This window comes from Coenobita brevimanus, chromosome 6 (genome assembly GCF_032717465.1).
Source record: "Coenobita brevimanus isolate Jiangsu-jjx chromosome 6, ASM3271746v2, whole genome shotgun sequence".
In the NCBI taxonomy this organism is placed as follows: domain Eukaryota; kingdom Metazoa; phylum Arthropoda; class Malacostraca; order Decapoda; family Coenobitidae; genus Coenobita; species Coenobita brevimanus.
Window position 1 is genome coordinate 54,439,034 of NC_136959.1, and position 27,302 is coordinate 54,466,335.

General features: G+C 42.3%; 1 protein-coding gene across 2 annotated transcripts in view; it reads right to left on the reverse strand.

Annotated features, from left to right (window-relative positions):
- Nucleotides 1-748: 748 nt before the first annotated feature.
- The window catches only part of LOC145401991 (small integral membrane protein 14), a 60,091-nt gene continuing 33,537 nt past the window's right edge, over nt 749-27,302 (reverse strand). For both annotated transcript variants that reach the window (XM_080274094.1, XM_080274098.1), the window contains exons 4-5: nt 19,223-19,371; nt 749-1,085 (exon numbers count right to left, since the gene is read on the reverse strand). In XM_080274094.1, the coding sequence (XP_080130220.1) occupies nt 1,047-1,085; nt 19,223-19,371 (188 nt within the window). In that variant the 3' untranslated portion in view covers nt 749-1,046. The remainder of the gene's footprint in view (nt 1,086-19,222; nt 19,372-27,302) is intronic.

Sequence of the window (27,302 nt, forward strand, 5' to 3'; positions counted from 1 at the left end):
AAAAACAGCAGTACCATCACCCCGAATAACTATAAAATGGCTAAATAAAATGAAGGTAACATTACTTTTTCACTCACTGATACCAAGGCCCCTGCATATTACAGTACAATGTATATAACTTAACTTTAGGTAGTCTTATGAAGAAAATTTTCAATCTAGGATTCTGAACTGTTCTCTTTTACATATACTGTACTGTATGCTTACCTAAAGAAAGTCATCAACTGATATAACAACAGAATATGAGCAACTATGAAGTTAAAAAATTCATTATAATATCTGCAACTGTACCAAAGAAAAAAAATTAGTCACCAGTACCAAGGCTCCAGCATGTTACAGTACAGTATATATAACTTCTAACTCAAGGTGGTCTTATGGAAAAAAAAAAAAAAAAAAAAAAAAAAAAAAAAAAACATTCAATCTAGGATTCTGAATAGCCCTTTTACATATACTGTACTGTATGCTTCCTTAAAGAAAGCCATCACCTGAATTAACAACATAATGAACACCTATGAAAATTAAAAAAAAAAATCATTATAATATTTGCAACTGTGTAAAAAATATACTGGTGTATATATATATATATATATATATATATATATATATATATATATATAAATATATATATATACATATATCTGGAGGAGCCTAATTTTATAAGCACCAAATGAAGTTTAACTATTTATGGTGAAAAATAACCAAGAAATAATGATTTAAGTCAACAAATTACTCAACTGAATAAAACAAAGATAGAGTACAGAAATCATGTGCAATAATTAATACACAGAAAAAACCATCTCTGATTTTCTAAGCATCTATTAGCTCAGTTTTAAACAGATTAAAATATTTCCCATTTCAAATTAGCTTCAGATCTTATTTTTTTCAGTGTATGACCATCTGTACCCTGGATCACTGGGTCTGCTCAAGGTGTGCTCTGTCCGGTTTCATTCATGTCGTCAACATATGCGGGAGTCACAAAGGTCACTTGGGGCTGAAGGAGGGGTGGACGCTGACTGAAGTAAGCAAAGGATATTAGAGATGATGAAACGTTAGTTGACTGTTGGAGGTGATGGTGGGGCTCCCCCATCCTGTAAATAAATGGGGAAACCTTGGTTTTAACATTGAAGAAGTTTTTTATGCCAGCTTACTATCAAAACAGCTAAAGAAAAAAAATAAAGTTTTGTTGGGCATAAAGAAAGTCTGTCCAAGATGACAAGCATCAAATGTGAGGTAAAGAGGAAAAAAGTACAGTATATCCTCAAGGTGGAGGACTTACTCTGCTGGGAAGTTCAACAATAGCTTTAAAGAAGTTTTTCTGCTTTTAATGCATTCAGAGTAGCTAACCCCCCAGCCCTGGCTTTCCAAGGCTTGAGACAAGTCTCTCTGACCTGCACAAAATGTTGGTGATGATCAAAGAAAGTACAGAAAATGACAACCTCTCTTTTTTTACCAAAGACTCCATTTCATATACACTGTATATATATACATATATATATAGTGGGGCCCCTTGGATAGCGACCTTATTAGTCCGTCAAAATGGCCGCTATCCATGAAATCACTATCTGAGGGGCAAACTTCTAACCTAAAAAAATTAATACAGTCCTTGACTCCTTCAGCTATATCCCTGATTTCCTCCATTAACCATTAATATCACGTCATATTTCTTCAGTAATAAGATAAATGTATACTACATAATCAAAGATGATTAACAAACTTACTTTTAATTCGTTTTGAGTGCTTTTTACTGATAAATATAGTTGTCGTACCGTGGCAACCTGCTAGAGCCGTTAAAAAATAAATACTGCATACACTCCAACTAAACCCTAAATTCCTACTGCAAACACTAATAAAATAAACTTACACTTAACATGCAAAAGGATATACAAACTTTTACATCACTTTTGCTATTTATTGTTAAAATTACTGTCGTGCTTGGTGGTTACCGTACTGCAGCAGCCTAGTGACCATGGCCCTGACTCTGCTCACTCTCAATCTCTCGTCCCTAGTCCTCCTCTCGCCCCTCACATTGTAACACACGCAAACGAACTTCATTTTCGATGCGATGGGCCTCCGTTTCCTCATCTTCCCAACCATCATAGAGGTCCTCCTCGAGCTGAACAGGGGGCATGTCGACATCGTCCTCTTCGTCTGATGAGGCATTCAAAATGGCTTGTCTTTGTGCCTCAAACCTTTCTTGCAGCTGACTTAAACATCGTGTGATCAGTGTCTGGCGCCTTGCATTATTTTGACGTTCAGGTTCTCAGTGAAGATTTTCGTCAGATCCTGGAAATACACTAAGGCTTGGTCTCAACAGTTAAAATGGAGAGAGGCTACCCTGTCTTGAACTTCGGACAGTACGGCCAGGATTTCAAACAAATCCTTCACTTTTGGCTCATTTGGTTTCTTTTCTTCTTCCTTATCTTCTTGCACTTCCTCCTCTTCTTCCTCATCTTGGTTCAGCATCTCCTCAGCAGTTTCTTCTCGATCTTCACCTCCTACCATGTCCACGATTTCTTTGTCAGACACACACAAGAGTACCGGCACAGTTCTGATGATGTCAGCAGTCTCACGTGCCACCACCTGCAGCTCCTGCCCGGCTGCCTCACCTGCCTGTTTCAAATGTGGAAGCAGGGGGGGCCCAAGCATATGCAATGGTGGCTTGATTGATTTGGCCCCTAGCTTCACAGAACAAATCCACTACATGCTTTATCTTAAAAGACTTCCAAAAGGCCTTGACGGTCATTTCCTCTTGATCCTCTTCCTCTTGACTTGCTTCTTGATCGGGTTCACTGTCGCTAGAATTAGCCTCTTGGATCTCCTTCAGTTCTCGAAAGTTTTCAGTCTTTTCCCTCAGTTTGCTGTGGAGCTTGCCACAGAAGAAGAGTTTAGTGTTAGCAATTAACTCTTGATCTAAAGGTTGAATTTTGGCGGTAGTGTTGGGAGGCATAAAAACAACCTATATGCTAGGGTGGCGGTCTACCATGAAGCGAGCGTGCCCGGGTGCATTTCCATGAACAACAATATTTTCCAGTCAATATTTTTCTTCTTGCAATACTCGTGAGTCTAGGGCACAAAAATCTCATCTAACCACTTAATGGAAAGACCTGAGGTCATATATCTAGTGCTGTTTGAATACCACACACAGTTGGGGAGTATGTTCATATCACAGTGGTGGTAGGAATGTGGTTTGGCATATTTATAGACAATAATGGGTCTCATTTTCAAGTCCCCTGAAGCACTGCAGCAAAGCAGGACACTGAAGTGATCCTTGGCCATTTTGGTTCCAGCAGCCTGATGAAGGTTTTTGTGGACATAGGTGGACTTGGGTGATTTCTTCCAGTACCCCCCAGTCTCGTCACAATTAAAAACTTGATCTGGAGTGTACCCTCCTTCCTCCATAATAGCCTTAGCATTTGGGGAAATTCTTGTGCAGCTCTAGTGTCTGCAGATGCAACCTCGCCCTGGTAGAAAGCCAGCTTTACCCCACAGCGCTTTTTAAACCTGTGTAGCCACTCACATGAGGCATTGAAAGGAGCAGGATTTTGGATATTTTTTTTTTTTGCACATAGTCCACAGTACACTGCTATTGCCCTTGCACGAATTTCTGGTCCATCAACACTTGCTCCTTTTCTTAATCGCCTTGCTAACCACTTCATTACATAACGTTCAGTCACCACTTGGACTCCGTTTTTTTCAGTAGTGTCGTGCATGGATGGTGGAGTGGCCCTGGTGAGAGAAGGTAGTGTTTGGAAACTCCCTGTACTGTTGTTTGCAGATGATACTGTGTTGTTGAGTGAAGATGAAGGGGAGCTGCAAGGCTTGGTGGATGAATCTGGGAGAGTGTGTAAGAAACGGAATCTAAAGGTGAATGTAGGGAGGAGTAAAGTGATGATCTTTGAGAAAGGTGAAGTCAGTGAATGTACAGCAAGGTTGGATGGTGAGGAATTGGAAAATGTAAGTACGTTTAAGTACTAGGGTAGTGCGATGAGTAAGGATGGAGGTTTGGAGGGTGAATGCTTGAAAGGGTACAGCAGGGAAGAATGGTTGCTGGTTCCTTGAAAGCAGTGATAAGAAACAGGGAAGTGAGCATGCAAGTGAAAAAGTTACTACATGACAGTATTGTGATACCAACTCTAACGTATGGAAATGAAGCTTGGACGTTGTTGGAAGGACACAAGTCAAGAGTGAGAGCAGTGGAAATGAGTTATTTAAGAGGAGCCTGTGGAGTCACATGGAGAGACAGGCTGACAAATGAGGATGTAAAGGAGCATTGTAGTGTGGATGTGGATGTGATAGGAAGCATTAGGAGGAATACACTGAGATGGTTTGGCCATGTGGAGAGGATGGAGGGTGAAAGACTGACGAAGAGAGTGTATGTGAGTGAGGTGGAGGGGTGGAGAGGGAGGGGGAGGCTGAGGATGAGATGGAGGGATGGGGTGGAGAGGTATATGAGAGAGGGGGGGGTGAGTTGGGAGCAGGGCAGTGAAATGGCAGGGGACAGGGCAACATGGAGGCGATTTGTTTGTGGCCACCCCGAACGGGATTGAGGCGTCTGGCAATAGATAGATAGATAGTTGTGCATGGCCCATCTAGCTCCACCTGCACCACCCATAATTTGTTGTGGTTTTTATTGCTGCCTTTATCTCATCCTTTTTCTTTCTTATGTTTCTTACACTTGATTCAGGCAAATTTAACAGTTTAACAATTTCACATGTCTTTGCACCATCTTCAATCATCTGAATTATCTTTTTCTTTTCCTCCATGTTGTATTGTTTCTTTGGCTTGCCACACATGTATTCTCTGGCCTTTTTTATCACTTTTACACTACCTGCACTGTTTTTTTCCCTGAGCCACCGCCACCACTTGGGCCAGCCCTCGAAGTTGAAGCCATGATAATAGAACACTCAGTAGCCAGACAATAAATGGAAGGTCACAAAAAACTTTAACAATGGCGAGACTGCGACGAGTTGAATGAATGCGCGGCACGTGGATAAACAATGGGTCAAAGAACTGAGTGAGGATAGAGTCGCACTTACTGTCAGTGTTACCAGGGTCTGACCTTGGCAACTCTGCCCACCCACTTGCTACCATGGACTATCCTTGCTCGCTACATGTTAAATGCCTAGCGTATTTACGCTAACCATGCAACATTAATCGCTATGAGATAGTTTCTTTCCTATCGCAATCCGTGGATTCGCTAATGAAAAAAAAGCTATCTGAGGGGCTCCACTGTATATATATATATATATATATATATATACAGTATACATATACAGTAATCCCCGTACTATCCGGACGCCCACTTTCCGGACACCCCACATGCTGGACATTGTGGGCCTGGACCTTCGGAACCCAAAAATGGCCAAAATAAGAACAAAATCCCCCCCAGATCTGAATCCCCCCCCCCCCGTAATTTGAAATTGCCGCCCAGTGCTGAACAGCTGCTTACACCACAGCCCCTTAACCCTTTCCTTCCTCCCCCCTCCCCTCTCCCCCCTTCCCTGTCAGGGTTGCCATTTGTTATTTTTCATTACCAAATGTGGGCCAATTTGGTAATGAAAAATTTGTTTGGTAATGAATCAGAATAATGCATCACCAAATGGATTTTTCACATGTATGAGGATACACAGGATGGAGATGGTGGATTGTTTGCTCTCTCTGATTAATTTACTAGCCTACCTAGCGTGGAAATAATCAACATGCTGTTAATTATAAGGAGAGTGATTACATGTATTACCACTTGTATATATAATAAGTGAAGAATAAATGCTAGGTTTACGAATTTAGTAATGAAGAGTTAAATTTGGTAATGGAAACTGAGGAGTTTGGTAATGTGGCCATTGTGATCTGGCAACGCTGTTTCCCCATCACCAATACTCCCAACAATTACTGCCTAATTTTGATCGCAAGTAGATGCTTATCGTAGTGGATGCCACACGTGCTCATTTTTTGTGAATAAACAGTAAGTAAACTGCAATACCTCGCCAGTAGACCACATGGGAATTTACAGTGTTCTGCAGTGTTAAGAAATCAGAGTTTAGAGTGCAAAAGATTAACTGTGGAATGCAAATTGGCGGTTGAAACTTGCGTGGTGCAGTTAAGAACAATGTGCAGTGTTAGACAATTATAACTTACAGTGCAAAGAATTAAGTGCAGCACAACACTGGATTACTGTACGTGCTTCAAGAGCATTTTCACCGCAAAGCCATAGAGAAGGCAGCCACAGACGTGCTGTAAGTACCCTGGTTGAGGTATAATCACTTCTAATTCCTCATTCTCTGGTTCCTTTTCATTTATTTCATGCTTTACATCCATTATTGGTGTGAAAAGGGTCTTAAATAGGTTTAAACAGATGCTATGCATGCCCAGTAGGGAGCTGGACAGGTGTTTTTCTGAGTCAGGCTAGGTTAGGGTTCATAAGTACAAGTCCAGGAGGCTGGGGCCCACTTTCCGGACATGCCTTTGGCTCTATTACATCAGATAGTGGAGGGATTACAGTATATATATATATATATATATATGTGATATACTACAGCAGTAACCTTCTGTGTGTGTGTTTGTATTTTGGGCAGCCGAAACCACATACAAATCGCACCGAAATTGGCACGAAAATCGGAAAAAATTCACTGATGTGAAAAAACTTGGTTCCATCACAAATGAAAAACTTTTACTATATTTAATGAGTGATCAAAGTTTGATGAAAAAATGCCGCTCCTGGCGTGAGTGTGTGAAATTTGGGTTGCCTTCACCGTAGAGTTTTTGCTGGCTTTATACTGATGTCACTTTGACGGCCAACAGTGACAACGTTAGGCTAGAACAGCACATAAACGTGACTCGGATTACCTGAAATGATTGCAAAGCGCGTGAAGTGTGAGGAAACGAGTAAGAAGCAATGTTAGACTAGAGCAGCACATAAACGGACCATCATGGACCCTTCAATGTCACCTTGACGACCGATAGTGACAACATTAGACTAGAACAGCACATAAACATGACTCGGATTACCTGAAATGATTGCAACGCATGCGTGAAGTACGAAGAAACGAGCGCGCAGCGTGAGAGCCCTCTGCAAGAGCAAGTGCAAGAGAGCCCAAAGGGCCCACGAGCACTTGTACTATATATATACAGGTATATTATATTCTATTTTGGCCATGTGGAGAGGATGGAGAGAGAGACTGATGAGGAGAGTGTCTGTGAGTGAGGTGGAGGGGGAGAGGGGGAGGGGGAGACCAAGGATGAGATGGAGGGATGGAGTGGAGAGGTATATATATGTGGGAGGGCAGTGTGAGTTGGGAGCAGGGCAGTGAAATGGTGGGGGACAGGGAGACGTGGAGGCGATTTGTTTGTGGCCACCCCATATGGGATTAAGGCGTCCGGCGATAGATAGATATTCTATTTTATATACCTAGGCTGCTTCCCCCAGAGAAAGGGAGGTAGCTGAGATTGGACAACACAGTCCCGGGATGGAGTGGAGAGCTATATATATGTGGGAGGGCAGTGTGAGTTGGAAGCAGGGCAGTGAAATGGTGGGGGACAGGGAGACGTGGAGGCGATTTGTTTGTGGCCACCCCATATGGGATTAAGGCGTCCGGCGATAGATAGATATTCTATTTTATATACCTAGGCTGCTTCCCCCAGAGAAAGGGAGGTAGCTGAGATTGGACAACACAGTCCCAACTTACTCAACCACATGTACACATTCATTCACATTATAGCCCAAAAGGGAGAAGGGACAGATCCTCACCACACCATACTGCATAAGGGTCAACTGCACAGTGCAATCAGTGACATCCGCAGCAAGGCCTGACAGCAAAGCTGGTTTACCCCTCCCACATCATAATGGACCCATCCCCTTACCCTCACCTGACCTTATCAGCTGATCAGACCAAAATGCAGAAGAATATCCCCTCAGGGCTGCGTCATCATTTATTCATTTACAATTTCTCTCCAATAATTTCTATCACAAGCAACCACTCTTCCTTGCTCAACAGACATCCCTCTCACATCCAACACTCTCTTCACTGTCCATCCATCCTATTCATGGTCTTCCTCTCAGCCTTACACCTCTCACATCTGATCCAGTTATCTTTTTCACCAATAGCTCATCATCCATTCTCTCCATATGCCCAAACCATCTCAACACCCTCCGCTCAACTCGATCAGCCATCTCCCACACAACTCCAGTTCTCCTTCACACTTCATCATTTCTCACTTGATCTATACGCGCCACTCCACACATATTACTCAGACACCTCATTTCCATTACATTCATACTTTTCCTCTCTCCTACACCCATATTCCATGTTTCAGCCCCATATAATGCAGTCGGTACCACAACACCCTCATACAGCCTTCTCTTCATATCCATTCTATGCGCATGACATCTAAACACTTTTTTCATTCCTCCCAGCACCTTTCCAATTTCATTCATTCTAAATTCACTTCTGCTTCTATTCCTCCATCCACAGCAACATGTGACCCTAAATACTTAAAACACTCTACCTCCTCAAGCAACTCACCATTTAAAACTATATTCATCCTCCTACCATCTACCAACCTCATACACTTCATCACTTTGCTCTTATTCGCATTTACTCTCAATTTCCTCCTTTCACACACCTTTCCAAACTCCTCTACCAACTGTCTCAATCTCTCCTCTGGATAAGCCACCAGTGCAGTATCATCTGCAAACAGCAGCTGATTCAGATTCCACTCACTACCATCAGCATTCACAAGACTCAAACCTCCACCTAACACTCTTGCATTCACCTCCCTCACAACACCATCCATAAAAATACTGAACAACCAGGGCAACAAATACTGAACAACCAAGGCAACATCACACATCCCTGCTGCAGCCCTACTCTCATGGGAAACCAATCACTCACAGTATTTCCCACTCTTATTCATGCTCTACTATTTACATAAAACCTTTTCACTCCTTTTAGCAACCTACCACCAAGTCCATACAATCTTAAAACAGTCTATAAAGCCTCCCTATCAATTCAATCATACACTTTCTCTAAATCCATGAACGCCCAAAACACATCCTTACCTTTCGTTAAATACTTTTCACACACAGCAAACACCTGGTCCATGCATCCCCTCCCTCTCCTAAAGCCACACTGCTCATCACCAATCACTCCCTCTGTACCCTCCCTAACTCTCTTAATTAACACTGTATCATACACCTTACCTACAACACTCAACAGACTTATACCTCTAAAGCTAGTACAATACATTCATAATTATCACCCTTACCTTTATACAATGGAACCACATAAGCACTTGCCATGTCAACTGGCACCATACTTCCCACAAAACATACATTCAACAATCTTACCAACCACTCAACAATAGTTGCTTCACCACATTTCAGGCATTCCATAGCACACCCATCCATACCTGCAGCTTTCCCTGTTTTCATCTCCTTTACTGCCTCCTGCACTTCCTCCATCGTGATCAAAGGAATCATTCAACTCTTCCAATACATTTATTTCTTGCAACCTTCCATCTGCCACAATCTCAGACTCCCTTTCCTCCTCTACATTCAACAATCTTTCAAAATACTCTGTCCATCTCTTCCTTACTGCATCTATCTCAATTAACCCGTGGATTGTGAGCTACAGCTGACGCTGGGTAGCATTGCACTGCGAGCCACAGCTCAGGCTGTGCTGGCCGTGCATCACCACAAACAACTCGACCCCTATGCAAACTTACGCATGGCACTACGCAAAGACGGAGAGAGCGAGATTTTTTCTTTTCACCACATGATCCCTGGATGTTTATCTTCATGTTTCAAAAAAAAAAAAAAAAAAAAAAAAAAAAAAAAAAAAAAAGTTTTAATTTTTTTTTTTCATTTTGTCACTACTCCCGAACGTAAACTTAAGCATGGCCCTACGCAAAGACGGAGAGAGAGAGAGAGAGAGAGAGAAAGAGAGAGAGAGAATTTTTTCTTTTCACCAGATGATGCCCTGGATGTTTATCTTCAAGTTTATAATAAACAAAAACAAAAAAGGAACTTTTTTTTTTTTCCTTCTTTTTTGCGTACCACAGGATGGGATAAAAAAAGGTAATTGTGCAATCTATGGCTTAATATCCTTCCATCCTCTGCTTTTACTCGCTCGTCCTTCCCAGACTCTCCCTTTCGCACCCTTTTCACCTCCTTCCAAAACATTTTCTTATTCTGCTGAAATTTCTCAGTCAACCACCTACCGCACCTCTCATCTGCTGCCACTTTAGCATCATGCACAGCCCTTCACACCCTATTCCTCTTTTCCTTATACCTCTCATATGACACCTCATCCTTCCTCTGCAGCTACACTTCATATGCATGTCTCTTCTCAGCCACAACCATACTTACTTCCTCGCACCACCATTCACTTCCCTTTCTTACACCATCACCCACTCATCTCACACCACACACCTCTTCTGCATGCCCCACCACAGCACTCTTAAACAACTACCATTCCTCCTCCACGCTGCCATTTTCCTGATCTTTCATTGCACCACTCATCTTTCAATTTCTTCTGATACTCCATCATTTTCTCTGTTTTATCCAACTCACTCACTTTCAAAACCTCCCTGCCACATCTAACTCTCCTAGCTCTCACCCATATCTTATCTTCTCTCAACTTTCCCTCCACCAGGTAGTGGTCAGACATACCTCTGCCCTGACCCCTCAAAACTCTCACATCCAACAATCTTCCTCTTACATTCCTGGACACAATCATATAGTCCATCAATGCTCTATCAACAACCCTTCCATCCTCCTGTCTCACCCATGTATATTTATATCTTTCTTCTCAAACAAGGTATATATTTCCAATCACCATCTCTCACTCAACACACATCCCTATCGTTCGTTGCCCATTTTCATTTCTTCCAGGCACACCATACATACCAACTACACCTTCAATTGCTACATTTCCCACTCTTGCATTCAGACCTCCCATCATTACCACACTCACATTCACTCCAAAACTCTGCCGACACTCATCAACATTGTTCCAGAAAGACTCCCTCTCTTTTGCATCCCTTTCACTACCAGGCTCATATGCACTCACAAATACCCGCAACTCATTTTCAAATTTCGCGTTCACCCACATCAGTTTCTATGACACCTCCTTCCATTCAATCACACACTGCTGCACTTCCGGGCTCACTAACAAGGCCACACCTTCTCTTGCCCTTCCTCTGTCAACACCTGACATCCTTCCATTCACACTACCAAACTTATACTCACCTTTCTCTTTCATCTTTGTTTCACTCAAAGTTAACATATCCAACTTTCTTCTCACAAACATTCTCCCGATCTCCTCCCTTTTAGCCTCAATCATACTACATCCACGCACATTCACTGACCCAATCTTCAGGGTACGGGCATAACTCAATCCTCCATCCCTTTCTATTCCCTATCTCACTGTAGAAACAAAGAAACACAGGAGGGGGTCCCTAGTCCCCTGCCCCTGCCCCTTTTAGTCACCTTTTACGACACGCAGGGAATATGGTGGCTGGATTTTTCCTAATACAACCTGGGTGCAGACTGGCAGTATCACCCCATAGTGCGGCCAGATTGTGTCCCCCCCCCCGTGGTTTTTCCCTTGAGTTTGTTTGCATTTTTTACTACTTCCTCCAAAGTGTTCACACTCTGGAAGGCTACCTTCAGCAGCCCTGACTTATTTCTCTCATATTTCCATAGCCATTTGTGTTCCTCTATGTCTTTATCACAAATTTCCTCTCATACTTCCTTCAGTATGCTCATTACATCCGCCATCTCCTTTTTGTCTCTTGAATTTTTTTATTTTTTTATTATTTCTTCTTCATCTACACCAGTGATTATTATAGATTTGTTGATTTCTACTGCATCTCTGAACAATTCTGGGTTGTTTTGGATTATTTTTTCACTTCCTTTCTAATGCTTTTTTTCTTCAACTCTTGTTTCTAAGTCTTTCCTTACTTTCACTATTTTAACATACATAGTTTCCACATCATCTTTGCAACTTTGCATCATTTCATTCATCCAGACTATCTTTGATACAATATCACTGCTTTGACCTATCAGACTGCTTGCTTGCCTAATTGTCTCCATATCATTTCTGAACTCCTCCATAATACTCTCAAGGTTGACAACTGTACTTGCCATTCCACTAATCTTCCTTCTAAGTGAACCCACCTCAACTGATACCTCATCTGTTTGTGTCTTTTTTGTTTAAGCCATGGATTGCGGGCCACAGCTCAGGCTGTGCTAACCTTCCAGTGGCCATGCATCACCGCTAACTACCCCACCCCTACACAAACTTACACAAGGCACTACACAAAGATGGAAGGAGAGAGATTTTTTCTTTTTCACCAGATGATGCCCTGGATGTTTATCTACAAGTTTATAATACTGTATTAAAAAAAAAAAAAAAAAAAAAAAAAAAAAAAAAAAAAAATCACTCACTACACCCCTACGCAAACTTATGCATGGCGCTATGCAAAGACGGGGAGAGAGAGAGAGAGAGAGAGATTTTTTTTTCATCAGATTATGCCCTGGAAGTTTATCTTCAAGTTTATAATAAAAACAATTTTTTTTTTCATTTTTTGCACACCACCGGGGGAGATTAAAAAAAAAAAAAAAAAAAAAAAAAAAAAAGGTAAATGTCGCAATTCACGGGATAATTCCTTTACTAATTTTTCATTTTCTTCCTTCTGCATGTGCAGTTGCTTCTTAATTTCATCCATTTCACTCAATTTGTTCACCCTCTCTACTAGTATGTTATGTTTCCATTTCAACCAGTTCCTGGTAAAAATCATCATCCTGTTTTCTACCTTTATCCCTTTTCTTAACTCCTTCCATATTCACTCTACTAAAGATGGTACTCATCATGTGGTTCTTATTGAGAAAGATTCGACTTATAAGTATGCACTTCCCTCCTCTCACCTGGTGATAGTAAACACACCTGATGAAGCATTGGTCAGCGCATTCCTGCACTAATTGGCTGTATTCTGTTCTTTGGACAACACTTTTGCTTAAACTTGTTCTACTGTATTAGAACATCATTTAGTTTAACCTAGTACAGAGTCTGCCTCATATAAAGATACTATTTAGATGTGGCCAGTTGTGGCCAAGGGTGGCCAGTGAGGAGAGGAGACAGACATGTTGACTCTAACGGTGCCTCGTGTGTGTGTGTGTGTGTGTGTGTGTGTGTGTGTGTGTGTGTGTGTGTGTGTGTGTGTGTGTGTGTGTGTGTGTGTGTGTGTGTGTGTGTGTGTGTGTGTGTGTGTGTGTGTGTGTGTGTGTGTGTGTGTGTGTGTGTGTGTGTGTGTGTGTGTGTGTGTGTGTGTGTGTGTGTGTGTGGGTGTGTGTGTGTGTGTGTGTGTGTGTGTGTGTGTGTGTGTGTGTGTGTGTGTGTGTGTGTGTGTGTGTGTGTGTGTGTGTGTGTGTGTGTGTGTGTGTGTGTGTGTGTGTGTGTGTGTGTGGGTGTGTGTGTGTGTGTGTGTGTGTGTGTGTGTGTGTGTGTGTGTGTGTGTGTGTGTGTGTGTGTGTGTGTGTGTGTGTGTGTGTGTGTGTGTGTGTGTGTGTGTGTGTGTGTGTGTGTGTGTCCCTCCACGGAAACCACCTTGTCGTGGTGGGGGGCTTGTGTGCCCTGTAAATCTGGTGGGCCGTACCAGTGGAGGGACATCCTCCCAAGATTCACCAGGAGGACACCGTTACTCATGCTGGGGGGGGCCATCTGTGAGGGGTCAGACTAAGTGTTCCCAGGTCCAATGCCTTGTGGACTGCCCTTGCTTGGGTTAAGGCTAAGGGAGTAAACCCTGAACAAAAAATCCGTGAATGGAGTCCCACAGAAGGAGGGGCTCGACAGACAGAGCTCCTTGTGGACCCCTGTAACTCTGCTCAGCAGATGGTTGTCATGAATCTACATGCCACTATCACAGGCTGGAAAGGGCCAAGTCACATGGTGGTAAGGATTGCACACCCTCACCATCACACCAAATCCATTCATTGTGCATACCCACTACTATACTCACCTCCCATCTCATCTTTCACCAAAACAAAAGACCTATGACAACAGGACAGGGTGATGGTGACAGGTCATGGATGCAACTGGAAGTTGCTAGCTTGAGTCCTGCACATAGGCAGCACTGGCCCAGTGGTCACTGGAATGATGGCATAGGAGCAGGTCATGCCTTTGGCAGCATCCAGTGCGACTAAATAGCTGGAAACTGATGCCCAACTGCTCACCCCTGATGGGATGGGGTAACCTTAACATTTCCTGCTCTGCATCACCTGGACAGATAACCACATCTGTCAAGGCATCTCACAATGCGATTGAAAAAAACAGAAGAATTCCTCTGACTCTTGCTACCTAGAACATACAAACCTTGCTTGATACCGACCACAACACACGACTGAAAAGACATAAAACCGACATAGCTGCCTTGTATGAGACTCACCTCTCAAGAGAGGGCAACCTTACAGAAGCAGGAGAGTATGTCTATTTCTGATGGGAATACCCAGACAGTATGAGAAGAAACCATGGTATTGGCTTTTCAATCCAAAGCAACTTTTTACAGATTATCCACGAAACACCTGTAGGTATATTAGAGAGGCTGAAGCCCTGGCGCATACCAATCTCTAAAGGCAAATATGCAATACTCATCAGCGCCTATGCCCCAACGTTTGATTCTAAGGACACCGTCAAAGATTCCTTTTATGACTCTTTGGATGCTACCATTCATTCAATCCCACATAATGACAAACTGATCCTGCTTGGAGATTTTATTGCCAGAGTAGGAAAAGATAATCACCTCTGGCATGGTATTATAGGCTGCCACGGTGTTGGTAACATGAACAGCAATGGCCTTAGACTGCTTTCCTGATGCTCGGAACAAAGCTTGGTCATCACCAACACTATCTTTCAACTTTTTTTTTTTTCTTTTTTTTTCAAATAACAGAACGGAGGAAGGAAAAACAAATGGAGAAAAAAAAATAATCCATACACCAGATTACTGGTGTCCTCTGTTCATAAAATATCTGTAACAGTTAGACTTGAACAGTTGTAGGTTGAAATTTGGAGGAAAACAACTCTGGGGAAGCGAGTTCCAGAGAGATGCAGTTCGGGGAATGAAAGAATTCTGATAGGCAGAAGTTCTGCAATATGGTTGAGTGACATTCCAGTCATGAGCGCTACCAGATGCCACATGGATGCACCCACAATCTAAACAATGACACCCAATTGACTATGTCATAATGAGGCAGCGAGATTGAAGAGAAGTTCTCATAACCCGAGCTACAAGAGGTGCTGAGTGCTCAACAGACCATAACCTTAGAGTCACCAAACTGCAGTTAGTCATATGCCCACAAATGCACCGCATACCATCCATCAAGAAACTAAACTGTAGTAGTTTCAAGGACGTGGCAACGTGTAACATCTTCCACGTTGCTACTGCATTGAAGCTCTCTCAATGCCCACCACTTGATCTTAACAACAATGCAACAAACCTAGACACAGAGTGGCTAAACACCAAGACACTGTTAAGCACTGCAGAAGAAACACTAGGCTTCTCCACTCGCTGCCAAAAAGACTGGTTTAATGAAAATGCTGAGGGCATACATAACCTTCTTGCAATGAAGAATAGAACACAAAACAACGGGCTGGCTCATCCTAGCTCCTTAATCCTAAGAACTGAATCCAGAATCTCTGAAGCGAAACCCAGAGAAAACTGCATGACATGGAAAATAATTTGGTGGACTACGCAAGCAAAAGAGCTGCAAAGGCAGCTGATATTAACAACCAACATGGGTTCTACAACTCCATTAAAACAAACTATGGGCCAACCAAACACAACATAAAAACCTTGCTCAATCAGCCGAAGGAGGGCTCCAGCAAGACAAGCAAGGAATCCTAGAAAGATGGGCACGCCACTTCAACACTTTACTAAATCAAAGAAACCCGGTGGAACATAATACCCTTGATAACATCCCAAATACCCCTCAAGCGGTAGATCTTGAAGCCTCGTCAACACTTGCAAAAACTGTTCAGGCCATCCAATCGCTAAAAAATAACAAAAGCCCTGGCCCTGATGCCATACCATCTGAACAGATCAAAGAGGACAGCCAGTTACTACACCAGTGCTTCCATAATTTCATACTATTTGGAACCAAGAACAAATTCTGTCTGAAAGGCTTATTTTTGATATTCTAACTATCTACAAGAAGAAAGGGGACAACTCAAATTGTGACAACCGCTGAGGCATCTCCCTCTTATGAAAGTTAGTAAAGTACTGTAATAACCAAAATAATGTTATCCAGACTGGCAACACATATGACTGAGCCAACACTCCCTGAAACAAGTGGATTTCTGAAGGAACAAAGTACACTACTTGTGATATGATCTTTGTTGCCAGACAGATACAAGAAAAATGCCATGAGCAGAACCATGACTTGTATATTACATTCATCAATCTTCCAAATGCATTTGACACTGTCAACTGAAAACTTTTATGGAACACTCTTTCAAAATTTGGAGTTCCAAACAAATTTCTTACCATCCTGAAGAGTCTGCATGACAACATGTATGCTCATGTGTCCATAGGTAGGAACAAATCCGAAACCTTCAATGTGGATATGGATGTAAAGCAAGGATGTGTCCTGACTACTGTCATCTTCAATATCTATCTCCCTGCAATCACCCATTTAAATCACCAGCAAATGAACCCTAATGATGGAATAATAATCCAATTCCATCCAGACAGCAATTTATTTAATCTCAGACGTCTTCAAGTACAATCAAAGACTGAAATACAGTAATCCCTCGATTATCTGGACATCCATTATCTGAACAATCTATTACCCGGACGCTGTGATGTGGCTGTGTTAAACCATTTTATGTACATTTTTTCATTTTATCTGGATAAAATGCTTGCGTCCAGGTGGAAATTATGGTCGTGCGAATATTTTTGCCCAACCGGGTGGGAATAGCCCAGTGGCACCGCGCTGTCTGACTCAGTAGTTTACCCAGCATAGGCTAGAGACCCCCTCAGTCATTCCCAGTTCCCATCCGGCAACCATGTAGTGAACAGCTCCTCTCGGACAGCTGTTATGGCGGCGCACATGATGGCTTTTGTGGTTGTTCCCTACCTGCTTCAGGCTCATCAGGATACATCACTAAACTACACAAGATGTACCGTGCAGTGCAACAGTTTCACCAGCCGCAGTGCAACAGTCAGAGTCAAGGAGCTTATTAAGTTATTCAGCGCAATGCTCTGCAAGGAATTGTCCTCTAAGCTCCTTTCCCCAATCAATTTCTAAGAAGTACTTTTTTAGGTCATGATAGTTTCTATTTTTATAGTTTAGGCTCTTTTAGTAATGTTCATTGCTGTTAACTATGTCATTTGCAATCCTAAAGTTGCAATTTAGTACTGCATGGTCGCTTTTGCCGAATGGAGGGTGATATATTAAATTGTCAATATCGTTTTCTTGCCTAGTAAATATAAGATCTAGCATTGAGGGTACATCGAGTCCTCTTTTTCTGGTGCTTTCCCTCACATGTTTAATTAGGAAAAACTCCTGCAAGAGATCCAGGAGCTTTTGGTCCCAACAGCTTTCTTGGCTTATTATATCTAGAGTATTCCAATTTATATTTGTATTAAAAGCTCCAGTTGGTATAATTCTTTCCGATTTCTCTTCCATTCTATGTAGTAATGCTCTTAAACTTTGAATTGTACTCTCTGCCAGATCCTCATATTCGCCTCTTTCCCATGTGTTTGATCTGGGTTGCATGTACAAATTGGCTACAATTACTTTCCCTTCAGATATACTGATCTCTACTGCAATCACTTCTACTTGTGAGGGTATATCTAGTTCTACTTCTTTGGCTTTTACATTTTTGTTGTTGTTAATATTATAAGTCCTCCTCCTTTTTTTAAGTTCCTATCTCTTCTCCATATATTGTATTCCTCGAAGTTTAGGATGTCATTTGATATCCTTGGTGTTAATTTTGTTTCAGTTAGGAATATTATATGTGGTTCATTTTCTCTTATATAATCATTCATCTCTAATAATTTAGATACCATTCCATCCACATTTGAGTACATCAACTTAATCATCTTATTTATATACTTGTCATGACTTGGTTCTACTACCTTCCTCCTTTTTATTCCCTCCTGTTTATGTACCACTTTCGTACCTGTAATCCAATTACTTTGTATCTTCCCTCATTTTTTGTTTTTGCTTCCTCCCTCTTCTCTTTCAGTAATTCCAGTTCCTCTTGTGTTATGCATCTTTTCATCCATACATTTTTTAACTCTTTTTCCATAAGATTCCTTGCATTTTTTTGTATCTCCTCCACTGTGTTTACACTCTGGAAGGTTACCTTTAGGGGCCTTGACTTGTTTCTCTCATATTTCCCTAACCTTTTGTGTTCCTCTATGTCTTTACTACAAATTTCCTCTGATACTTCCTTCAATATGCTCATTACATTTGCCATCTCCTTTTTGTCTCTCGAGGTCTTGTTTCTTACTTCTTCCTCTTCTATACCAGTGATTACTATAGATTTGTTGATATCTGCTGAATCTCTGACTAATTTAGAATTGTTTTGGATTATTCTTTTCACTTCCTTTTTATGCTTTTTTCTTCCACCCTTGTTTCTAAGTCTTTCTTTACTTTCACCATTTCTGCATAAGTGGTTTCCACATCATTTTTGTAGCTTTGCACAGCTTCATTCAACTGTGTTATCTTCTCCTCAATATCACTGCTCTGATCTATCAGATTGCTTACTTGCCTAATTGTCTCTGAATCATTTTTGAACTCTTCCATAATACTCTCGTGGTTGACTACTGTACTTGCCATTTCACTAATTTTCCTCCTAAGTGAACCCGCTTCTACTGTCAGCTCATCAATTGTTGTCTTTCTTGCTGACTTCCTTTCCTAATTTTTCTATTTCTTCCTTTTGCAAGTGCATCTGCTTCTTAATTTCATCAATCTCATTCTGAAAAGCCATCTCTAGTCTGCTTACTCGTTCCACCAGTTTATTGTAAGTCTCCATTTCAACCAGTTCTTGGTAGAAATCATCATCCTGCTTTCTATCTTTATCCTTTTTCTTTTCCAAATTTGCTTTACTAAAGTAGGTGGCCATCATGCAGTACTATGAGCACAAATACTACTTACATTCCCTGGTGTGTGTGTGTGTGTGTGTGTGTGTGTGTGTGTGTGTGTGTGTGTGTGTGTGTGTTTTACCTGGTTGCTGTTGGCAGGCTTGGAGTCAGGGTTTGAACGTAGTGTGGCAGGCCGCATGAAAAAGAGCACCACTGCCAGCATCACCCACATCATCCCCAGCAACAGTGCACCATCAGAGCTTCCCTGGGGAGAGCCATTTGGCCCCGGCACTGACAGAAAAACAATTCCAAGTTATTAAAATGAATTACATACAATACTGTTCTGATATTTGACATACATTTGCATTCACAAATTTCAAATACCTCAAACTTCCATATAATCAAATGAATCATTGTAGGTTATTTGTCATCATGTATGTAAAGGAACATTCCTCTGATGTTTTCACACTGCTCCTGACTGGATTTGAGCTGTCCTGTGGCTGCCCTGGCAAGACTGTTTCAGATAAATTAGACTGGTTGGGACTGGCCTAAAGCAATCCTGCTACAGAACCTAGACAGGGATTACCCACTCCTGTGCACAAGGATGCGTGGTAGCACTGGACAACAAAGACAGCCATGAGTGCCCCGTGGGTAAACAGCTGATATGACAATGATGGCAGACAGAGGTAAAAGATATTTTTTAAAAACTGAATTTCATACAAATGACAGCCAACACTGACTTGGGATTGTGATATAAATGTAGAGGCTACAAGAAAAGAATTCATGTTTAAACTTAAACTGAAAAAGTTAATCAGTTATGGCCGTATTACTTATACACAGTAAGACCTCACTGTAAAGAACTAATTGGGGCCCAAACTATTCCAAAAAAATGCGAAATTCCGATAAAAGCGACATCCGGACTTCCCCTGCTATCCTGGACTTTTTCTGATTTATCAGACATTAGTCCGGATCGCACCAACAGTTTTTAAACTCTTTTCACTACCACTGCAGTACTGTACTGTATTATACCTTCATTACTGTACAATTATAAAATGGTATAATATATAAAATAATACTGTGTACACTGATAAACAAGTCTTTTATTTACCTTATTGTGGTGAACATAGCTGAAATGGTCAGGCAGTCTGGACTGCTTCTGGCTTTATTGAACTTATTCAGATGGATAGGAATTTAGTCCGGCAGTTCCTCGATTCCGATAAACGCGAATTCCCGTCTATTGAAGTCCATTATACTGAGGTTTTACTGTAATAATGTTTGAATAGAAATGCATGTTTGTGAATCATTATGGATTACAGTATTACAATGTAATCATGGCACTTACAACCACTGTATTTCTCAGTACAGTCATCCCTTAACCCACTGACTGCAGCTGTATCATATATCTGAATCCAAATGGCTCTGACTGCGGCTGTATCATATATGATTTCCTGCTTTCAAAAATTCCGCCTTCAGAAATGGCACGAACTAAATCAGCAAGCAACTCATGGCACCCTATAGAATATTCCCCTACATAGATTATGTATTTTTACGAGGTGCAGAGCTCAGTACAGTTACCTACAAAATGATGAAGGTAAAGGTATGAAATCTTCTCCATGCCGCCACTAGCAGTAGCCCATGCAAATATTGGCTGGAATCTCTGGATGAGTGTAGTAATGATAGTGATATGTTGTTAGATGATGACAATGATGGTTCAGATGCTGATTTACACCTTATCTGATCGCAAGATTGACACTGACAACACAATGCAACCATAACACATCGTTCGCCTGGCACCACCACACAGGGAATATTTATTACTTCACAGACCTGTATCAGAGGTAATTTTTTTGTTTGCTATGTTGTATTATATACCACTGAACTCGGGATTTGTTTTCTCTATCTTTTGACAATACAGTATTTTTTCTTTTTCTAATATTTTTTTCTAAATATTTGAAAACTGCCGCACACAGGATGTACATGTAAACAAACACTGACGCAGTGAATGGGTTAACATCCATGTTTTTAACATACATGCTTTTAAATATCTGCAGGTGGATACAACATAAACAGTTTTAAATATCCGCAGGTGGATATAACATAAACAGTTTTAAATATCCGCAGGTGGATACAGTACCGGGGCTGGATTTACTAAAGCATTTTATCTCGTTGAACTCTGCTGACATTGGTCACTGCAAATGTAACATTATCCTAGGCACAGTTCATGGCTGTTTTAGTGATGGCATATCCAGTAAACCAAATATAACACTCTTCCTTTTGGCCACTTCATTTATTAATGCCATTAATTCATCAGGGGAAAAGTTAGGACAGTCTGGGAGTATTTCTTTTCTTCCATGTACCCTTGATGAGCTGGTCTAAACTGGTTTGCTGCCCTCCCCCCCCCTCTCGTACTGCTCAATAAGCTGGTCTAAACCAGTTTGCTGCCCTCCCTTCCCCCCCCCTCTCTTGTACCCCTGGTCTAAACCGGTTTGCTGCCCTCCCACCCCTCTCTCTCTCTCGTAAGTAATACGAAACAATACGCACCCGAATCACACTGAAATTATAAAAGAGTGGCTGAAAGTGTTATTTTATATTATATTGTGAATTACTGTGATAAAATACAAGTGATTTAGTGATATTTTTGCGATAATCAGAGAAGTCATGATGCTAAGTGCATTAGCTAGCGAACATTTTTGTAGTTGCAAACTGTGCTGCTATGCTATGAAATGACTCATGACATTATATCAATAAGCTTTATAACAATATGTGGTAATAAAATTCATTCTTGAAGTTTGATAAAGTTTGTAACGATTTTCCTCAAATTGCAATAATCTATCTATCTATCTATTGCCAGACACCATAATCCCGCAAAGGGTGGCCATTTGACACTGAGTTAGTTGTTTTACAGGGAGGGTCACCAACCCTCCACTAACCCACTTGTTGACACGTAGGGAGCGGTTTGGTTATATGGTTACCACCCAGCGTTGTAAATGGTTTCTTGGCTTACAGGAAACCATTTGGCTTGTCACTCAATGTAAAGCCATCTGTAAAGGAAAGAAAAGGAATAAGAAGTGACAGGAAAGATAGGAGAAATAGGAAGAGAGGAGGGCAGGCAGAGAAAAAGAATGATAAACGCTAAGGAAGTAGGCAGCACTACATCAAGTGAGTGGATGATGGTGCAATAATAATAAAAATAAAACACTTCTAGCCAGTCTCCTATGATTTTGTAACGGTATTCCAATGTTTACGTCAGACTTTAGCGAAACAGTAACCATCCATCTATCCATCCATCATCCAATCCTACATTGCCCCATGAGGAGCATAGGAGCCCAGGGCTAGGCAGTTGGTCCCGACATTCAAGATGAGAGTGAAAGAGAGAAACCTGTGTAAGTAAAGGTTTCTCTCTTTCACTCTCATCTTAAATGTCGGGACCAACTGCCTAGCCCCGGGCTCCTACGCTCCTCATGGGGCAATGTGGGATTGGATGATGCATGGATGGATGGATGGTTACTGTTTTGCTAAAGTCCAACATACACACTGGAATACCATTACAAAATCATAGGAGACTGGCTAGAAGTGTTTTACTTTTATTATTATTGCAATTACTATAAGAGAGAGGGAGGGGTGTGACATGGAAGCAGGGCAGTGAAGTGGCGAGGGACAGGGCGACGTGGAGGCGATTTGTTTGTGGCCACCCCAAATGGGATTGAGGCATCTGGCAATAGATAGATAGATAGAATTACTGTGATGAGGTAACGTGGCTGTAACCCTATTTTGTATGAAGAAAATCTTGTGGTTTGGTGGAAATTTCCACCTCCCTGGGCTATTTCTTGTGTCAAACAGTCAAAACACACCTTGTATTCTCTCAAATTGCTCTCTGTGCTTGGAGTGCCAATGGACATGCAGTTTGTTGCAAACAATAGTAGAAAGATTGACGTTTGTCTGACAAAAATATTAGATCTCAAGATTAATGATACGTGGGTTAAAACATGAGCTGAAAACACACAATTTTTTTCCTGTTTTTCTGCAATGAGCACAGTCAGCACATTATCATCACAGCCACTGCAGCCAAAGGGTTAAGGGGGTTCCAGGGTTTTTTTTAAAGGGGGCAGCAGATATCCGCGGATTTTTAACACGCAGGTGTCTCTGTTACCTAACCCCCATGGATGTTAAGGGAGCACTGTAATAATTCCTTAAGGACGAGTACAGCAACCTCTGCCTTCGGTTATCACAATTCTGTTTTCACTGAAACGGTAACCTGCAAATTTACCTCAGTTCATTCGTTTCGTTTCGTTCTTAAAGGCTCCAACATGCTTGCATGCGTCGGCCTTGGTCACCTAATGGTGGCTCTCCATGCTGCACGATCCATTGCAGCCTCCCTGTTCAGTCCCTTAACCCTGAGGTCACACTTAATGACCTCGTCCCATGTCTTTCTCGGTCTATCCCTCGTAACCCCACCCCCAATATTAACACTTCTCACCTTCCTCACCCAATTATCATCCCCCATCCTCTCCACATGTCCAAACCATCTCAATCTACCTCTCCTCATCACAACACCAATACAATCCAGTCCCATCCTACCTTTCAACTCTTCCATCGTGAACCCAGACCCGCCAAGACCTTGGACGCAGGGACGCACTATACATCCACCTAATCATTGTCATTTCTGTACGTCTGAGCCGGCGAATATCTTCCTCCTCCACTGCCCAGGTCTCACTACCATACAGCATTACACTCCTAACACATGCTGCATACAAAGACCCCTTACCACGTAGAGAGAGTCCTCTCAGTGTCAGGAGAGGCAAGAGCTTCCTGAACTTCTTCCAACCACTCTCACCCTAGCCACAGAGCTAGCTCCAGCCCCACCTCCAGCACACAACATGTCTCCCAAATAACAAAACTCTTCCACACACTCAAGAGATTCACCAGCAAGTTCAATTCTTTCATGTCTGACAATCTCCACCTGCTCTCCCCGACACGCCGTACACATAAAATCAGCATTATCTCGCAGTCTACCTCTGATACCACTACATCTCTTATGCACCCATTTATCACAAACACCACACAAGATGGAATTACTTCCCACACCCCTGTGGCAAACTGCAAATGGCCACTCTCCCTCGTCTTTGACAGTACCGCCATCAACCCTAGATATCATCACTTTTGTTTTATCTGCATTTACCCTTAAGCCCTTGTGCCCCATACCAACTCTCCACTTCCTAAACCTTTCCTCCGCCTCTCTTTCGTTCTCTGCAATCAACACCAAATCATCAGCATACAACAACTCCCACGGGAGTCCGTTTCTAAAGTCACGTAAAAGGGCTTCAAGTACCATGATAAACAACATGGGACTCAAAACTGACCCCTGATGCACACCAACATTCATGAAAAACCCATCACTCAAATCTCCATTCACTCTTACCTGGGTGTGGGCACCCACATACATAGCCATAACCACCCTAACCAGCCACTCCTCCAAGCCATGCTTTCTCATCGCCCACTTCACCACCTCTCTAGGGACTCTGTCAAAGGCCTTTTCCAAATCAACAAAAACAAAATAAAGATCCCTTCTCCTACCAATATATTTTTCCTGAAGCTGTCGAACAATGAATATGGCATCAGTGATCTCCCTGCCTGGCATAAACCCAAACTGCATATCATCAATATTCACTCTTTCTCTAATCATATCTTCTAAAACTCTCTCCATTACCTTCATTATCTGATCTAAAAGCTTTATACCTCTATAATTTCTTCTTTCCAGGGCATCACCCTTCCCTTTATACACATTTACAATTACACTCTTCAGCCAATCATCTGGGACAACACACTCATAAATAATCCTATTTATCAGGTCAGTGACTAACCGCACCCCTATATCGCCTGAGGCCTTCAACATTTCGGCAGTCAACCCAGCCACACCTGCTGCCTTCCCCACCTTCATCCTGCCTATAGCCTCACTCACTGTAGCAGCATCAATCAAAGGCCAAGGGCCAGACACTGGATCTGCTGGCTCCAAACCTTCTCTGTCCCAGTCAAACTCCTCATTCAACAACTGGTTATAATGCTCTCTCCATGCATCTTTAATATTCTCACTGTTCACCACTACCCTTCCTTCATCATTCTTCACACACTGCTCACCTATAATATCCCGATTATCCTTCTTCACCTGACCTGCCACCCTAAATATCATATTTTTCCTTTCCCCATGATTTAGGTTATCAAGTAAAAGTCTCTGTGACTCAGACTTTGCCCTGTATACCTCTCTTCTAGCCCTATGTTTGGCAGCCAAATATTCCTCTTTGCTACCACCCTTCTTCCATTCCCGGAAAAGCCTTCTTTTCTCCTTAACTGCAGCTTCTACACCCTCATCCCACCACCAAGTTACTTATGTCTTGGTGGTCCTCTTGTCCAACCACATGTTACATCAGTAACTCTCAAGTGATTGTTCTTGAGGGCTCTGTACTGTTCATTAACGCCTCTGTCTACAGGTCCCTGTTCAGCCACCACTCTCCTCAACTCGCTATAGAAGGCATCCCTTACTACTTGGTTTTTCGCTTCCATATTTTCCTCCTAGGTACATAAGTCCTCTTTTTCATCACTCGTTCTTTAAGCACCATATCACAAATCAGTAGTTTGTGCTGCTGCACACACTCCTCACTTCCTATAACTTTAACATCCCTCACTAACCTCCTATCGGCCCTCCTAACCAGAAAATAATCTAACTGACTGCTATTTCCCCCAGACTCATACGTAATTAACCCACTGTCCCTTTTCCTAAAATATGTGTTGCACACAATCATGTTCGTTGCCTCCCCAAACTCGAGTATCCTTTCCCCTTCTGCATTCCTTATACCATACGCACATCCCCCATGCACTCCTTCGTAACCTTGTGCTGCTTCACCTACATGACCATTTAAGTCCCCTCCCAAAACCACTATCTCATCATCCCGTATACCACCCACTACATGTATTAAATCATCCCAAAATCTATCTCTCTCTGCTTCATCCAATCCTGCCTGTGGTGCATATGCCGATATAATCGCAGCTATCCTTCTACCGAACAGAATTTTCACTACCAATATCCTATCGCTTACTCTCATAACATTCATAACATATTCCACCCATTTCTCCGCAACCACCACACCAACACCTCCATATCCGTCTGTCTCCCCTTGCCAAAACAAGTTATAGCAACAGGCCTTCCCAACAATCTTTCTGGCTGATCCACCCCTGTACCAGACTTCCTGCAAACACGCCACATCCACCCACCTCCTACTGAATGCCTCAACGACTTCCCCCGCTCTTCCCCTCAAACTTCCCACATTCCATGAACCCACCCTCATCCCCCTGGGTGATTTACTGTCCTCAGGCTTGCTTTGAAACTTTTTCTTGTGTTTTGTCATATTCAGTATTAATAAAGGGGGATAGACATACCACAGGCCCCACTCACTGCACAGTCCCAGGTCCAGGCAATGGATCTGGAACCCCAAGCCCACCAGCTTACCAGTGGCTGTGGTAGTGGCCTCGCGGCACCCTGCCAGGACAGCTGCAGGGACACCCTCCAAGCGCACCTTGGCACTGCAACTATCCCGCCATTATACACCCATTGATAGGGCAGCCTCCTGGGGCGCTACTCCCAGGTTCGGGCCCCTCTCTATTGGACGGAAGTGGCAGCCTGGGAACTGCAATGCCCTGTACCCTCTAGCACAGGCCTGAGCCCCAACTCACCCTGGCGGAACCCCCGTCACGCCTCCCCCCAGAAGTCCGCCACTAGGTAGCGGGGGCAAAGTTTTCTGGCCACATGCCAGTTCATCGGTAAATAAGAAACCAGTACCATGATTCTGATAGCAACACACTGGTGAGTAGTCACATTTTTTCTTCTGTATCACGTAGAAACAGCTACTGTGTACTAATAATGACAATATTTATGGCCAAACTGATTTGTTATCAACCCATTCTCTCCGTTTACATAATTCAGGTGATTCCTTCATGGCTCTGCCCACTTGATCCTCCAGCCAACAAGAACAGCAGTAAGGATGGTACTGGCCTAAAACCCAATCTCATGAGCATCTAGCAAGTTACAAAAGCTTAAAGGAGTTATTACTGGTCTATAAAAAAAAAAAAAAAAAAAAAAAAAAAAAAAATTCCCTCACAAAACTGCAGCTTTACTCTTACTGCAGGCCAATTCCAACTGTACCCACTGTGCATCCACAAAACACTGGATA